We start from the raw sequence: 16,910 nt of genomic DNA, 5'->3' as shown, positions 1-16,910 counted from the left end.
GTGTGCTTTCACTGGCAGAGAAGAGGGCAGGCATTATGTGTGTGCAGACTGTTTCTGAGGACCAAGTCCTGTCAGTACTGGGGGAGGGGAATAAGCCCCTGCCCATCCCTTGGGAACAATGAGCCATCAATTCTATGGCCCTAATTTTTCCAGAAATGCTGAACACCGACAATTCTAATGGAAGTCAATGGGAGCTGCAAGTGCTGAGTATCTCTGAAAATCAGGCCTCTGTTTCCACAACTCACAAATCATAACTCAGTTTCTACTCCACATAGAGAATGCTTCGGCTCGGAGTTTCTTGTTACTGGTTGAGTTGCAATATAGAAACTCCTTTTCTTGTATATACTCACATAGGGTTTGACAATGTCAGATTTGGAATATTTCAAGTTATCATTCCAGTCTCAGCTTGAAATTTAAACAACTGGGTCACAGGGAGCTATGGACAGAGGGGCAAATTCCACCCTGAATTGTATCCTTACAACACCATTGCTTTAGTGAACTTGCCTTGGGGCTGGGCAATGGGTTTACAGTAAGCCAGTGCACAATTCTAGCCAGTGAGCCTATTAAACTACATTACTACAATGAGCACACTTTCAAAGCACCTTCCATTTTGATGGTTTCCATTGGTTCCAGTGGTACTCCTCATTTTGTGTATAGGGAAGAGCTCTCAAACCAGCAGAATCTGTCAAAACAGAAAAGTACTTAGAGTGTGCACCCACTGCACTAGTTTATGGGAAAATTATGCTATTCAGAATTTCAGATAGTACAATTAATGCTTGGCAAATATTTCCTGTCAAAGAGAGATGCTGAAGTAAAACATGTCATCATATTATTGACGTGTCTGCAGTCATATTTTTAATATGCCATGTTCTGATTAATAATGCAGCCATCTCATATTTGTTTCAAACTTACTTAAAGTCTATGCCAGTAAGAGATACTGACTAACATATAGGAGAAGAATTATGCAAATTACCAAATATAAAGGGCAATAATTATTTTCTGTTGGTATTTTCATAAAAATTTAATTCACAATGCCAGTTGTTAAGAACAATGATTTCTGGAGACTATCAAGTATATTAAAAAAAAAGACACCATCACTCCTTATTACTAAAATAAAACATGCCTTTGTATTTGTAATCACGTTCTATTGTTCCGTCTCTACTACTGTTACAAAAACTCTCTTTCCTCCACACTAATTTTTATTTTTAAATGAAATTCTGATGCTTCATTGTCAAATTACTTTCACTGAATGTTTAGTACTGAGGTATTTTCATTAAGCTTATTTTAAGATCTACATCAAGATCTGCAAAAACTCAGACAGGGTTTTTGAGAGGGTTTTGGAAATGCAGCTGGTAATCTGAGTTCAGTGCGTTGCACATATTCCTTCTTCCGCTTAAATATAATTACCCATTTCTTCACAGAAGAGCCATAAGACTAATAGGGCTATGTCCTATCATAGATTTTATGTGGGACTCCCCATTGATTTCAATCAGGAGTTCCATGTATGTATCGATGGCAAGATAGGACTCTAATAGTAAACTGAATTGCTTCACACTCTTCCAGATGGCAGTTCCCCCAAGTCCTTAGTTGGAGGTCATTATAGAATCAGTATATAGCTGCTCACATTGCAGCCTTTGGAACTGCAGCATCTGAGAAGGCATCTGTTCCCAGTACATTGCTTCCTTACAGAATTGTAACCTTTGCTCCTCAAACTCCTCTTATTTGTAGTTTGTCACCATTTTCCCTGTTGTGGGTTTTACAATAGCACCGGCAGCACCTCCTGATGTCTACCTTGGCTGGGAGCTACAGCCAGTCTCAGCCCACCGTGTTCGCCCCCTTCAACCTCTCTTCAGAGTTTGAAGAATGACTTGCCTTCCTTGGAACATCTTGCAGCACTAATGCCAAAGAACAACACAGAAAATGGAGAATCCATGGCATTAAAATTACATTGCAAAGCTTCATATCACAGTATATTACCTCTAAACAAGTGGGGAGGCAAAAGATATTTTCTGAATTACAAGTGACATCTACATAGGAAATCTCACCTCCTAATTTTTGATCACAGTCCTCAGTTCCTCCTGAAACTTGCCTTCTTCTCCTACCCAATTCCCAGCTCACTTCTTGCCTTACCTTTGCAAACCTTAAACTATATGTCCCCTCTCTTGCTTATTGGCTGTTTTTGAAACCCAACATCAGAGTAACCCTTTGGGAAGAGCACTACACCGCTCTTCTGAACCCATTTGGCAAGTGATTCATATTCCCTTTCTTAAGCCACCAATATATTTGACCCATGAGTGATTTCCTCTTGGTATAACCCTTCCTTGAAACTGTTGTATTCAGCTATTATCCAAATGACTGGGCATTATACTAATCACATTTAGTCCTTAGTTCAAATCAAGAACCAAACATTGTAAGCTCTCTGAGGCAAGCACTGTGTTTTTATATGTTAAGACAGTTTCTAGTACTGGCCCTGATTCAGCCAATACTTTGGGCCACGTCCTGCTTGCTTTACTCATGCAAGTAATCCTACTATAGATTAGGCATCAATAGGAATTTTGCCTGAATAAGGCCTGCAGGATTTGACCCATGTGGAATTAAACTAATTTGTAACTATGAACTTGTTGAAGTCCTCCTTGATGTTACTATTAGCGGGACATCAGAGAACTATAATTAGCTTACTCACATACTGTACTGATGGCTAAAGTTCTCATTTTTTACATCCTAGGCTGACCAGTTTTCTGGCTTTCACATAAGGTCTGTTCTTTGTGTTCCTATATGGAATAGCAACCACCAAATAATTGGTAAGATATTTCACATAACTAAGTTCAGCATTATTGTGCTCATATGAATTTACTTCTGTTTTTTTAATTGTGTTCCTTTTTCTTCTGTTTCCCAGCTGAATATTGTTAAGCAGTTACGATACCAAGAGGCATACTAAGTATCCAAAAAGAAACATTTTTTGTTTTGGATACTGTATGGACTGTTTTTCAGCTTTCATATTGCTTCATTGTTATATTACTTGAAATAATAATCCCTTTGTTGACACTTCAAGGTGAAAGAGATGAAAACTGATCGGTTCCTTCAACAATTTTCATGAAAACTTTTGTATCATTATTGCGCTGCTGGCACTACCCATAAGCAGACTCGGCAATTGCTTAGTGCCCCAAGCAGCTCAAGGGGCTCCCCTATTTGCTGTTTTAGTATTTTTTTTGGGGGGGGGGAAGAATAGTCCTGCTTAGGCTAAGTGGGCTAAGTGGGCTAACATCGCCTCTTCCTTATTGAGAAATCATTCAAGGGCCCCCGTTTTGTGTGCACAGTTTGGGCAATTGTTGGTCTGATCCTGAAAGGTGCTCCATGGAGTCTATAAAGATTAGACAAATAATTACCTGATTCTTTTCACACAAAAAGGGAGGCCCTCTAAAATTATGGGGCTATAAATTGTCACAGCTCAATTGAAGTCAATGCAGCGATGACCGTTTACAGCAGCTGAGGATCTCGCCCATGGCCCCATATGTTATGGCAGGTAATCAAATAGAGTTGAGAGTGGTAAGTACGTTGCAGATGTGATGTGCACTCATCACATCACAAGACCAGGCTTTCTCTGCTTAACCAACCAATACAAACATAGTAATTGTGCCTTTTAAAACCTGTGGTTCATGATGTTTATTGCATAGAAAGAGGCAAAAGAGAAATTCACTGATACATTTTACAATATTTCGTAAGGGCTATAAGTAAGTAGAAAGAATAGTCTTTCACAAAGGAATTCAATATTGACTCATGTAGAGCCACCAGCTTTGAATAGTTTTTCTCTACAAGTTGCTTGATAGAATTGGGTATTTATTGACTCAGCAAATGGTTGGGCCAGTTTTTGGGGGAAAGAGACTCGTATATATGGGTCATTGTAAATTAGCTAGGAGCTAAGAATGAAGGCACTGATTCAGCAAGTGACATAGGCATGTGCCCTGAAATATTTGGGACTACTTATGTGCCTAAAGGTTGTCAAATACTTAAGTACATAGCTAAATCAGGGTCTTAATCTCTCACACAAAGCACTGAGTAATACAATGTAGACTGCCAATATTATACTTGCACAACAGACAAAAAACAGCTAACAGTAGTAAACTGAATCATGTCATTAAAACAAACAATGAGACTTTCAGACATTGCTATTTGCTTACTATTTTTAATAATAAATTATTTGGAGTTTTGCTTTACAGTTGGAAAAATATTGTAATTAGTAATTAACAGAATTTCTGCATTATGAATTAATATACATTAAAAGCTTTGTCTTTTAACTTTCTAAAGGGGTAGCTCAAGTGTTGAACAGGCTTGATGGGAAACCTTTTGATGATGCTGATCAGCGATTATTTGAGGTAAGATGTACTTAACTTTGCAACAATTCTGTACTCTGCCAGTATAAAATCTATATTTCCTGGTACTGGGTGTTGTTTAAGCCTAACTTGCAAGGAAAAGGCTTGCATTGTCTATATTCCTTATTAGCAGATTCTTCATTGATACATTTGGATTCTAGCTTATTATAAGTTACAGCTATTTGAGAGACGCCACCACTCCATGCCCTGTTTCATCTTTCTCACCATTAATTAACAAACAGAAAAAAGATCTTATTCTGACCCCGATCTGCAATGGAATAGGATAAAACTAGAGATAGATTCCGAGCTACAAAGTTGGAATCCTGATATGAATTTCTCCAAAAATTGGGGAGTTCAGACATGGGTTTGGCACATCTATAAACAAAAAATAAATAATAAGAAGGATTAAAAACCATTGTTACCTGATTGTATTTAAATTGGATAATTATTTAACTATCCTCTCAAGCATCTCTCAGATCTAGTTTCTTTGTTTCCTATAGGTAGCAATTGAAACTTTTCACTATAAGAGTGCCATGTATAAGTGTTTTGGTATGTTTGTGGCCAAATTCAGAGGGGAGATAATGTATGTGTGCATTCAGATGCTCCATTCAGGACCAAAGTCCCATTGCACTTTGACCTACACAAAGACACAGGACAACATGGCTTGTTACATGGATGTAGGTTTTTTGATCACACAATTACTTAAACATACTAGATTAGCTTTCTGCATTTTTTTTTAATGTGGGATAATATTTTATGAAAATAGCACCCAAAAGTACTTTGTCAGTCTTCCCGTCCCTATTCAATACTGGGAGGGATGACAAACATGGCATAATGGTTTTGCACACCCTATATGGTTATATATTGCATGTTGTCAGTCATGGTTCACTTAATGCCAAATCTTGGTCCAGTTGGCAAGACTCCAAGAGTGAAATCTGGCCCATATTATGTCAAGAGATTACTCATTTTAGCTTGAGAAATAGGCCAGATGTTTTATTTGGTGCTCCTCACGTAAAGCAGGCTGTTTTGAAATTACAATTACCTGAACAGATTCTTCTCATAATTATTTATCTTATAGAACAGCTTTACTGACCTGTATTCTCCAGCTAGTATGCCCTTAACTAAATACAATTATTTCCATAATGTACCTGTTTTCTAGTTTACTCCTCATCCTATTGTTTCAAACATCTAAAACAGCATTCATCTTTGTGTTGGTATTTTAAAAGAATTCTTTCTTGTTAGGCTTTTGTTATTTTTTGTGGCCTGGGTATCAACAACACAATAATGTATGACCAAGTGAAGAAATCTTGGGCAAAGCAATCTGTGGCTCTTGATGTAAGTATATGATCAACGTATTTAAACAATCTCTGTAAATCATTTTTGTCATAAACATATCATACATAAAAGGTCATTCTGCTGCAGAATTTGTCACAGTGAACTTTGTAGTTAGCCTCATTTTCTAAATACAGTATACGGTTCTGTCTGCTTAGAATTCTCATTTCAGTGAGATAACATTGAAGAGGAGATTATGTGGGGTACATTTATTATAATGAACTTAATCTTCAGTTTGTTTAAATTAGTGTTGCTCAAGAGGATGTCTCAGTTGCAATGTACATATACCAGCTAAATACTGAGCTGATAATGGGATACAGTTGTATCACAGAAGTAAAAAAGGATGTGGTCCCATCTCTGAGGAGCTTACAGTCTAAATCAGGCAAACCCAGGAAATGGTGTTAAAGGAAGGGGGAGAGAAAGGAGAAAACATTTTAAAAAATAATAAAAGTAATGAGAGTCATGTTATGTTGTGAATGAAGCCTATATATTCCCATCCAGTGAGGAGAGAAATAAATAGCACCAAAGTAGCAGTCACTTGTAGGAAGTAAGGTGAAAAAAGTGAGTTTTGAGCAGGGATTTGAAAAAAGAGAGTGAAGATCCTTGGGACACTGGAAAAGGGACGTTAAGTATATGCATGGGGTGGAGAGTGGGTAGGAAATGTCAGGATTTCTTTGTTTTACTTCCAGTCTACAGTTGGATCAGAAGAGTGCAGTTACTGAAAATTTGTAGAACTTGATATATCACCCAGTTGTGGGTGGTTTTTTGTTTTTAAACTTATTGTATGTAATGAAAGAGGCAGATCAACTGGGGAAAATTCTGAAGGGAAGAACTGAAGTGTCATATATATCATTAATATTTTTAGCTTCATGAGGCAAAATCTGTAGAAATCTTTCTTTCACAGTTATATCCATTATTGGAATAAAGTGAGGGCCTGCCAGAGCTGAGGTCTGGTACTTCAAGGAAACCGTATTTTCTCTGCTAAAGGTCAAGGCTAACCGATAATGAAAAGTCTCTCTAGTTCTGCTACTTGGATTCCAACACTGCATGTTACAGTATCTCATAACACAACTGCCTTTAACCAGTGAGGGGGCCAGAGCACTATCACAGAACTTTGCAAGTTGCAGACCAGTCAACCTAAAATTGTGGAAAAGGTGTCTCTTTCTTTTCTTGTCCATTACTTCTCATAAAAAGACGCTCTTATGGAAAAGTCTATACCCATGCTAGGCTGAGAGCTCGCATGAGGATGAATAGCATGGCCAGTGGTACGTGGCGGCACAGTTTAGCCATGCCAAGTACCTAACCTGTTTCCAGGCATGTTTGTACTCAGCCCACACCCAGCTCATCCGAACTGCCACTGCTTGTTCTACTGTGGCTACATTGCTATTTGCACTTGTATTAGCTAGTATGAGCATGTGTACGCAAGCTGGGAATCGCACCCGTAGCTCACAGTATAGACATAGCTTTAGAATGATTAACGATAAAACCATCAAGGTTCTGTAGAAATTAATCTAAAGTCTATAGCATTTCAAAAATAATTATGTCCTCTTTGTAGTCTTTTTAGAAACAATCTGTGGAATTCTGTAGCAGAATACAATTCTTTATTAAATTCTATATGATGGTTAAAACCCACTCCCCACAAAAGAACAAACAAAACACTTTTGAAGACTACCATTCTCTATTAAATTCTGTAGATTTTAAGAGTAGGGCTGTCAATTAATCACAGTTAACTCACACGATTAATCACACTGTTAAACAATAGAATACCAATTTAAATTTATTAAATATTTTTGGATGTTTTTCTACGTTTTCAAATATATTGATTTCTATTACAATTCAGAATACAAAAAGTGTACAGTGCTCACTTTATATTATTATTTTTGATGACAAATATTTGCACTGTAAAAATGATAAAAGAAATAGCATTTTTCAATTCACCTCATACAAGTACTGTAGTACAATCTCTTTATCATGAAAGTGTAACTTACAAATGTAGATTTTTTTTTGGTTACATAACTGCACTCAAAAACAATATAAAACTTTAGCGCCTACAAGTCCACTCTGTCCTTCTTCTTGTTCAGCCAATCGCTTAGACAAACAAGTTTGGTTACAATTTTCAGGAGATAATGCTGCCTGCTTCTTGTTTACAATGTCACCTGAAAGTGAGAACAGGCATTCACATGGCACTTTTGTAGCTGTTGTCACAAGATATTTATATGCCAGATGCGCTAAAGATTCATATGTCCCTTCATGCTTCAACCACCATTTCAGAGGACATACATCCATGCTGATGACTGGTTCTGCTTGATAATGATCCAAAGCAGAGCAGACCAATGCATGTTCATTTTCATCATCTGAGTCAGATGCCACCAGCGGAAGGTTGATTTTCTTTTTTTGGTGGTTCGGGTTTTTTTACAGTGCAAATATTTGTAATCAAAATAAATATAAAGTGAGCACTGTACACTTTGTATTCTGTGTTCTACTTGAAATCAATATATTTGAAAATGTAGAGAACATCCAAAAATATTTAAATAAATGGTATTCTATTATTGTTTAACAGTGCAATTAATTACGTGATTAATCGTGATTACTTTTTTTAATTGCGTGATTAATCACGATTAATTTTTTTAATCACTTGACAGCTCTATTTAAGAGTAATTATGTAAAAAGACTACCACGAACTGCTCACATTGGCTTCTTTCACAAAGAAACAAAGCTTTAAAGCTGGTCATATAGACGTCCTCTGCTGCGCCTAAAGCTATGAATGCAGTGTTGGGGTAGCTGTGTGTCTATTTGACATTCAGAATGACAGCACTATAAATGAGGATTACTTTTTAAATGTTCCTGCTGTTTTTAAGACACTTCTTAAAAATTGGATGATATAGTTATGATGTAATCAGAGGCCTATATAGTTTTCTAGCACAATGTAGATCTGATTCAATTACAGCTATGAAATAGAAAGAACTCTTTTTTCATGAGGGTGTGATGAATTTTTGTCCTTTCCATTAAATATAATTTAAAATATACACACCTAGTATAGTCTTACAAATTAAAGGCTTTACAGCTTTGCTTTTTACAGATGATGTCATGCTGCGGTTCCTTCCCCCTACATTTCAAAGTGGTGTACAGAGGTTTTAGGCATGAGACTCACACTAAAGTCAAAATCACACTTCTTTGAAAAAGGTAAAGTCTTTTAAAAGGGCTTTAGTTACTATACTGCAAAACAGGGTCTTTAAAATTCCTAGATTTACTGTTATATTAGAGAAATGGGTGAGATTGAAGATCAAATAAGTCAGTGAAAGTGGTATAAATCATCAAATTAAGTTTGCCGGGGAAGACTATCTTTTTTTATGTGTTTTATACATAAGACACATATATGTATATATATTTATACACATATATTTATAAAAATACACCCACATTATACATGAAGATAATATTTTTCTTGGGTTTCAAGAAATCTGTAATCCACTTGAACGTCTCATTCTTGGTTCACACAATTACCAATAGCTCTTGTTAAAAATACAGTTTATTTATTACCTTTATGGTTTCCTCTCTTTCTTCTTATGTGAATCTATGATAGCTTAGTTCCATATTTTTTAATGGTTACATGCAAACTCCCCCTAGTATTTGAAGGTCATATTTTTTGTCAGGAGAAAAGTAATTTCCCCTAGATTTGCAGTAACGTCTTGGAGTTCCACACATGACCTCAACTTCATTATGATGTGGATTCTCAATGTACTTATCCCTTGAACAGGCAAATCCACTAATTTTATATAAACATAGGTGTTGATCCAAAAAAGTGCTTCAGCATATGCTCAAATGTAATCATATAAGTACTCCCATTGGTTTAAAAGGATTTAGCATTAAGCACACACTTAAATTTGGGCTAGCTCATTAAGAATAGCAGATGGGAACTTGATCTGAATAAGTCATAAACCCCTGAACTCTTATGAAAATGGCACAAGCTATTTTTTTTCCTGGAGATATTATCTGTGTCACTATGGTCTCAGTCCACAGCACAATCCAAAGCATTTAAGTGTGTGCTTAATGCTAAATCCTTTGAAACCAGTGGGAGTACGTACATGATTACATTTGAGCATATGCTGAAGCACTTTTTTGGATCAACATCTATGTTTGTATAAAGACTTGAGATTTAAGAGGCAAAGTATAAACCCTCTTTCCTTAGGGCTGTTGTGGGACTCAATAGTCTTTACAATTACAATAATTATTAACTATTTGCAAGACCTCACAAACCCCAACTTTTTCACATAAAATCACATCTTGGACTGAATTCTCTTCCATGAGAAGAAAATCAAATTATGGGAAATATTAAAGTGAGCAGGTACAAAGCAAGGAAGGTTTAGGTGGGAAATGGCTATTCATTATTTTATCTAAGAAAACAGAATTGCTTGGTTGTAAAATACAACTACTGTCTTGGACATTCTATAAAGATTAATCAGCATGTGGTGTGGATGTTGATTATAGGTATGATGAATGGCTATCATAATTCAATGAACCCTTATTCTTTCTTTAAATGAGAAACTACCCACGATAGTACCTGGGTGAGATGAGTGCAAAAAATACAGAACAAAAAGAAGCTAGTAACTCTCTATTGAAGGACAAAGAATCCTTTTCTCAACAATGGAAATACTTTGTTAATATTTATATATGTTTACTGATCTAGCTAGATCTGCAATAACTGAGTGGCATTTCAAATTGACATTAATACCAGATTTAAGAGAAGTCAGTTTGATACAGACTAGATTGGGATTCGTAGATACTGCTTTTTACATGGAGCTCTCATAACACTGGGTAAGAAACGGAAAACAAAAGATGGAATAAATGGTTAGTTTTCAGTATGGCAGAAGATTAACAATGGAATGCCTTAAGGCTTTCTTCCCGGATACGTGTTGTTGGGGGCTTGACTTGATGACACTGGAGATCCTTTCCAGTCCTATGTGCCTAGTATATTTATTAAAGATATGGGAAAGGGTGTGAACAGCAGGAGAGCAAAGTTTGCAGATAAAAAAATTAATTTGGAATAATCAAGAGTAGACAAGAGAGAAAATTCAGAAGGACTTAACAAATCTCGCTAAATGAGCAGGACTGTGATAGAAGAAATTCAGTGTTGACCATTACAAGCTAATGCACTTCAGAAGGAATAATTTGAACTAATCATTCATCTCACTGGATTTTAAATTACCAGTCAGGAAAGAGACCTGGGCATTGTTGTAGACAACTAAATTAAAAACTCTGCTAAATGTGCTGCAGTAGCCCAAAAAGCTAATAAAATGTTAGGCTGCATAATGAATTGGTTAAAAAGAAAAACCCAAAATATTATGACATTATGTAAATCTTTGTTATGTCCTCACTTAGAATTGTGTGTACAGTTCTGGTCACCTTTTCTGGAAAGAGATATAATGGAAATAGAAGAGCTTCAGAGACAGGCAATCCAAGTTATTAGAAATATAGAGAGATTAATAGGATGAGACCCAAAAATTGATACTGTTTGAGGCTGGGCATTATAATATAAGCTAAGAACAGGATAAATGGTATACAGCAGGTACTTTGGATGCTGCTATTTACCTTTTCTCATAAGACAACAACAGGACATTCAATAAATACTAAAGGGCAAAAAATGTAAAACTGCTATAAAGAAATACATTTTACACAACTCACAATTAACAGATGGAACTCAATGTCACAGGACAAGATATTAACAGGTTTCAAAAAAGAGAGTAGACATTTATATGGATAATAAAAACACCCACAAGTTATATTAACTACATACAACCGTTTTTTAAAATAATGGATATAAATCTGAGTGCCTCATAACATAAACCAACCAGCCACCAGGTGTGTGGGTTAGGAAGAAACTTTCTCTATGGGAATGCAAGATGCTGCAGATTTGTCCTGTGTGCTTGCTCCACACTTGCCCATCCTATGCAGAGTGGAACTTAGGTGGTTCCAGTGCACAGAGAGCCTTCTGCAGCATCTGGATTGCTGGATGAATATTTCCCTTAGATAAGGATACATTTTACTCCAGGTACGTACATGCATATTCATATATGTCTCAAAGCTGTGGCCCATCCCTTACATATCAGCATGCTATTTATGGAAGTACTCATTTCTAGAGCATCATATTTAAGGGAATGAGAGCTATAGGCTAGAAATGATAATTAGCTAGCAGTGAGATGCCTTTAGAAAGGACATATAAGCTCAACCATTTCATGAGTATCATTACTTCGAAATCAAAGTACAAATAACCATGGACTTTTTCTCTTTTAATTGCTGTATTTCAAGAGAACTATAATTATGCCTTTAATATTACACTACTTATTGTGTATGGCTTCCAATAAAATTATCTGGACTGTAAATGCGAAATGTATACCTGAGAACCTGCAATTAGTTATATATGCCATAATTCATAGCTAACTGATGCGGCATAAATATTAATAAAACTTGTTTTAAAGCAATTTATTAGACAGCATCAAGGAACCCTCTAATTTCTGTGAAAAATTGATTTTTTTTCTTTTGTTCTGCATCAGGTGCTGTCTTACCATGCAACATGTTCAAAGGCAGAAGTTGACAAATTTAAGGTAAGGATTTACATTTCCGTTTAGCATACAAAGCAACTGTAAGATAAAATGAATGTAGGTCAGATAAAAAGAAAAACAAAAAGTCAGTTTTACTTTTATATTCAAAATAGACACAGAGGCCATTTGTACAAACTGTTAATGGATGAATGAGCGTAGCTCCAAAAGGCTTGTGGTTAAGATAAGTAATCAAAACTTCAGAATCTGCAGTATCCGACAGTACTTCTAAACCTTTTGAGATTCTCGTATTACTTTATGGGTGATAGAAATAAGGTATTTTCTGTGCCAACTTTCCATTTTCTTTAGTATAGACAACAAATTTAAATAATGGCATATTGAGAGTGAGGAGGCAGCTAATAATTGTGTGTGCATGCGGAATCCTGCAAGATTATCAGGAGTTAATTTTTTTGAGGGACAGTGATGGGTTCAGTCACAGAGACCCCCTTGGGACTATCACCTGATGTGTTGAGATTACCTCTGAGCCCGTTTTCTTTGCCAGCTTGGGACTCCAGAACCTTGTGTTGTTGAGCCAGACATGCTAGCCTGCTGCAACACAACCCAGGTCTGGTCCACGCCCCCAAAGCTGCAGACTAACTAAAAGCTGCTCAATAGGTATCCTATCTCCAACACCCAGTTCCCAAACCCCAAATAAATCCATTTTACTCTGTATAAAGCTTATAGAGGATAAACTCATAAATTGTCTGCCCTCTATAACACTGATAGAGAGATGTGCACAGCTGTTTGCTCCCCCAGGTATTAATCACTTATTCTGGGTTCATTAATAAACAAAAGTGATTTTATTAAGTGTAAAAAGTAGGATGTAAGTGGTTCCAAGTAATAAGAGACAGAGCAAAGTAAGTCACCAAGCAAAATAAAGCAAAAACACGCAAGTCTAAGCCTAATACATTAAGAAACTGTTTACAGATAAAATCTCACCCTCAGAGATGTTCCAATAAGCTTCTTTCACAGACTAGACTCCTTCCTAGACTGGGTCCAATCCTTTCCCCTGGTACAGTCTTTGTTAGTTCCAGCAGACATCTTAGGTGGAAATTAGCGGTTTTCTCATGACTGGCAGCCTCCTTTGTTCTGTTCCCCTTTTATAGTGGGAATCTTTTGTCTCTCTGGGTCCCCACCCCTCCTTCTAAACGGAAAAGTAAAACAGGGCAGGGAACGGGGAACCGCAGCCAATAGGAGCTTTGGGGGAGGTACCTGCAGGTGAGGGCAGCGTGTGGAGCCCTCTGCCCCGCCCTTCCCCAGGGGCCGCAGGGACGTGGTGCCGGCCACTTCTGGTAGTGGCGCAAGGCCAGGGCAGGCAGGCAGCCTGCCTGAGCCCTGCTGCGCGCCACTGCTACTCCGGAGCTGCTCCAGGTAAGCGGTGCCGGGCCGGAGCCTGCACCCAGAACCCCTCCTGCACCCCAACTGCCTACCCTGAGCCCCCTGCCGCACCCCTCCTGTATCCCAACCCCCTGCCCTGAGCCCCCTCGTACACCCCGCACCCCAACCCCTTGCCCTGAGCCCCTTCCTGCACACCACATCCCCTCCCTCCCACACCCCAACCCCTTCCCCAGCCCTACATTCATAGCCCTGCATGCAATCTCCCTACCCAGATATGGCCCTCGGGCCAAAAAGCTTGCTCACCCCTGAGATAAAAGATGTATTCCAGTCTCAGGTGCCATGGTCACATGTCACTGTAAGACCTCATTCTTCATTACCCACCCGCTGGCCCGCACCTGTACACAGGAAGGATTGCAGGTAAATAAATCCATTCACAACCAGTTGTCCTAGTCAATGGGAGCCATCAAGATTCTAAGCCACCATTAATGGCCCACACTTTGCATAATTACAATGGGACCTCAGAGTTATACTTCATATTTCTAGCTTCAGATACAAGAATGATACATACATACAAATAGGAGGAATATATTCTGTGGGTTATAACCTTTGTTATGATACCTTAACAAGAGACCTTTGGCATAAAGCATATTCCAATTACATCATATTCACACTCATAAGTATATTTCCATAAAACATATGGAGTGCAACATCACAGGGACTACTCTTTAGTTTCTGTCAGCACTCCATGTGTGCAAATAGCTGTGTATGACTGACTGTCATTAGTTGTCTTCTGGAGTGCTTTTCAAGTTATAAATGACACTTCTGGGAGAATACATATTGTCTCCTCTCCTACAGAAAGTGTATATTAGGCTGATGGGAAGGTTAGATGTGGGCTGTAACATCCATACATTGCTGACATTCAGCTCTGTCTCCATTGCTTCTGACTGGCTACAACAATGTAATGAATCAGTGTCTATTAATTTGGGGCATGGCTAGCTGGCTGCAACTTAATCTGGACAACAGTGAGATGATCTAGGTTGCTTAGGGAAGCAGCAGAAGAGTTGGAAAAATTAATACCTGTGCCTGCATTGATTGACAATGTGGAATCACCATTTCTAATTCAGTTGTGTATATTCATTTTGCTATTAAATTCTTAAGCAGCAGTTGTGGCCTACAATGCTGTTTGTAACTTGCTGTTTGTGCTTAATGAAAAGAATGCAACATTTTCTTTCATGTGTGTACCTTGCCACAGTTATCCACACCTTTATCACCTCAAATCTACAATACTGTAATGTGCTGTACATAGGAATACACCTTGAGGCCACTCACAAACCGAATCTAGTGCAGAATATTTTAACCTGCTTAATGCATTGAATTTTGTGTCAGGAGCCCAGTACACCAGTGCTCTGGATCTGCTTTGGCTTACATTACATCTCTAGGTGGAATTCTAGGTGTTGCTCTTAGCCCATAAAGCTCTCAGTGGTTTGGGGCACACAGGCTGACATTTTTGATCATCATCATCTTCATCAGCTGTTCCATATTAAGTGGCAGGACAAGTTCACCAATATTTATAGCCAAACCCAGCAACCACCTTCATCAGCACTTGTTTCAATGGTTTCCTTGGTACAGTTATATTATTAGGATAGAAGACCAATGAATTATGAAGTATATTTACCAAGGAATCCTGCTACGCAGTCATAATCATATGGTTGCCAAAAGCTTCAGTGGCATGATAAAATTGCCAGTGGTGGTCATAGACTGAACATCCAGCCAGGCTGCCTTATCTACCTACCTAGAGATCGATCAGGCTGGCACTTGAGCTGCCAATAGGCTATGTGCCATTGGGATTTGCCTTGGTGATGACAACAATGACCTGAGAGACCACCTCTGACCCCATGTGATGCTGCTACACTTGCCATAAGTGGAGGTGCTCAAGCTGAAGCCCCCTTCTATAAATGGTAGGGAGCTGTTGGTGGAGTGTGCTCCATAAGGATTCCTTGACTATGCCTCTCACTCCACAATATGATCCGCCAGAGCCAGATTTAATATTTGTTGGTGGATATTCATTTGTATGTCAAGGGGAGTTAATAATTCTGAAATATATTTTGTATTTGAATTTATATAGGGGATGTATGTTCAGACAAGGCTGGGCACATTACAAATTTTTATAAAAATACATGAATAAATTTCCTCTGTCTCAGTCTTGTTTTTCTATCTTTGCCATCTTATTTATCTTTGGCCTTATCTTTTTGTTCTTTATTTTATCTATCCCCAAAATGTTTTTTCCTTTTTATTTTTGGCTGCATAAACTTTTAAGTAGTGGCTGTTACCAAGTGATGAAAATGAATAGATATACTTGAGGCTTATTTTTCCTGAGGCTATTGTCTATTATCTTATTTTTGTTGTATCACAATAACTCCAAAGGTTGTAGTCTAGGCTGTTAAAGAGTTATTGATGAAATCCCAATTAAAATCAACTTTAATTGTTGCAGCTGAGAATAATGCACACTGCTACAGTGGGTGCCCTTTTTAAAGAGTTACAATTCATCAGAGAAATCACATCACAAGCAAATGCCATTTCTAAGTTCCTGAAGTAACAAATGACACTTTGGTTCCTATTGCTGCTATTCCCCTATTGAGAATTCACTTTTTTTTTCTTCTAAAAAAGAAACTTCTTTAATTAAACTTCCTAAGTCTACTTAGGCTTTGTAAAAATCTCTCAGGAAAAGTAGTGGAAGCACCATTGGCTGGGAGGCTGAAATCCATACTGGGCAGTAGAGGAGGAAAGGTACAATACTGAACATTGTAAATGAACATGATGATAGGCCATATAACCTAATAGATCTTTTCCATATCTGATTTCTATGATTGTATCATTGTCATATCTCTACATTATTCTTAGTTTTCTACATTTTTGAAGGAATTCCACTTCTTGAATTATTGGAATGTCCCTCTTAAAAATAGCTCTTCACTGATAATAGGTCTCAAAACTGGGTTGCCTTCTTTTAAAAATGCTTACGTTATTAGAAGTTACTCTCTAAATAACCCAGCATTTGGGGTCATACCAAAATGTTGTTATTATTGGAGGTTCCATCTCAATAAGAAATCCAATTACAGTAACTCCTCACTTAAAGTCGTCCCAGTTAACGTTGTTTCGTTGCTGATCAATTAGAGAACATGGTCATTTAAAGTTGTGCAATGCTCCCTTATAATATTGTTTGGCAGCTGCCTGCTTTGTCCACCTCTTGCTGGAAGAGCAGCCCATTGAAACTAGC

At 37.7% G+C, this 16,910-nt stretch overlaps 1 protein-coding gene across 1 annotated transcript in view; it reads left to right on the top strand.

Moving 5' to 3' along the window:
• The window catches only part of PDE11A (phosphodiesterase 11A), a 244,679-nt gene that overhangs the window by 135,604 nt on the left and 92,165 nt on the right, over positions 1-16,910 (top strand). Inside the window, 4 exon segments of the mRNA XM_038422222.2 lie at positions 2,726-2,801; positions 4,306-4,373; positions 5,613-5,705; positions 12,254-12,304. Coding sequence (XP_038278150.2) covers positions 2,726-2,801; positions 4,306-4,373; positions 5,613-5,705; positions 12,254-12,304 — 288 coding nt within the window.

This window comes from Dermochelys coriacea, chromosome 11 (genome assembly GCF_009764565.3).
Source record: "Dermochelys coriacea isolate rDerCor1 chromosome 11, rDerCor1.pri.v4, whole genome shotgun sequence".
NCBI lineage: Eukaryota > Metazoa > Chordata > Testudines > Dermochelyidae > Dermochelys > Dermochelys coriacea.
Note: the sequence above shows the minus strand (reverse complement) of the source record. Positions and strands in the feature narration are given on the sequence as shown.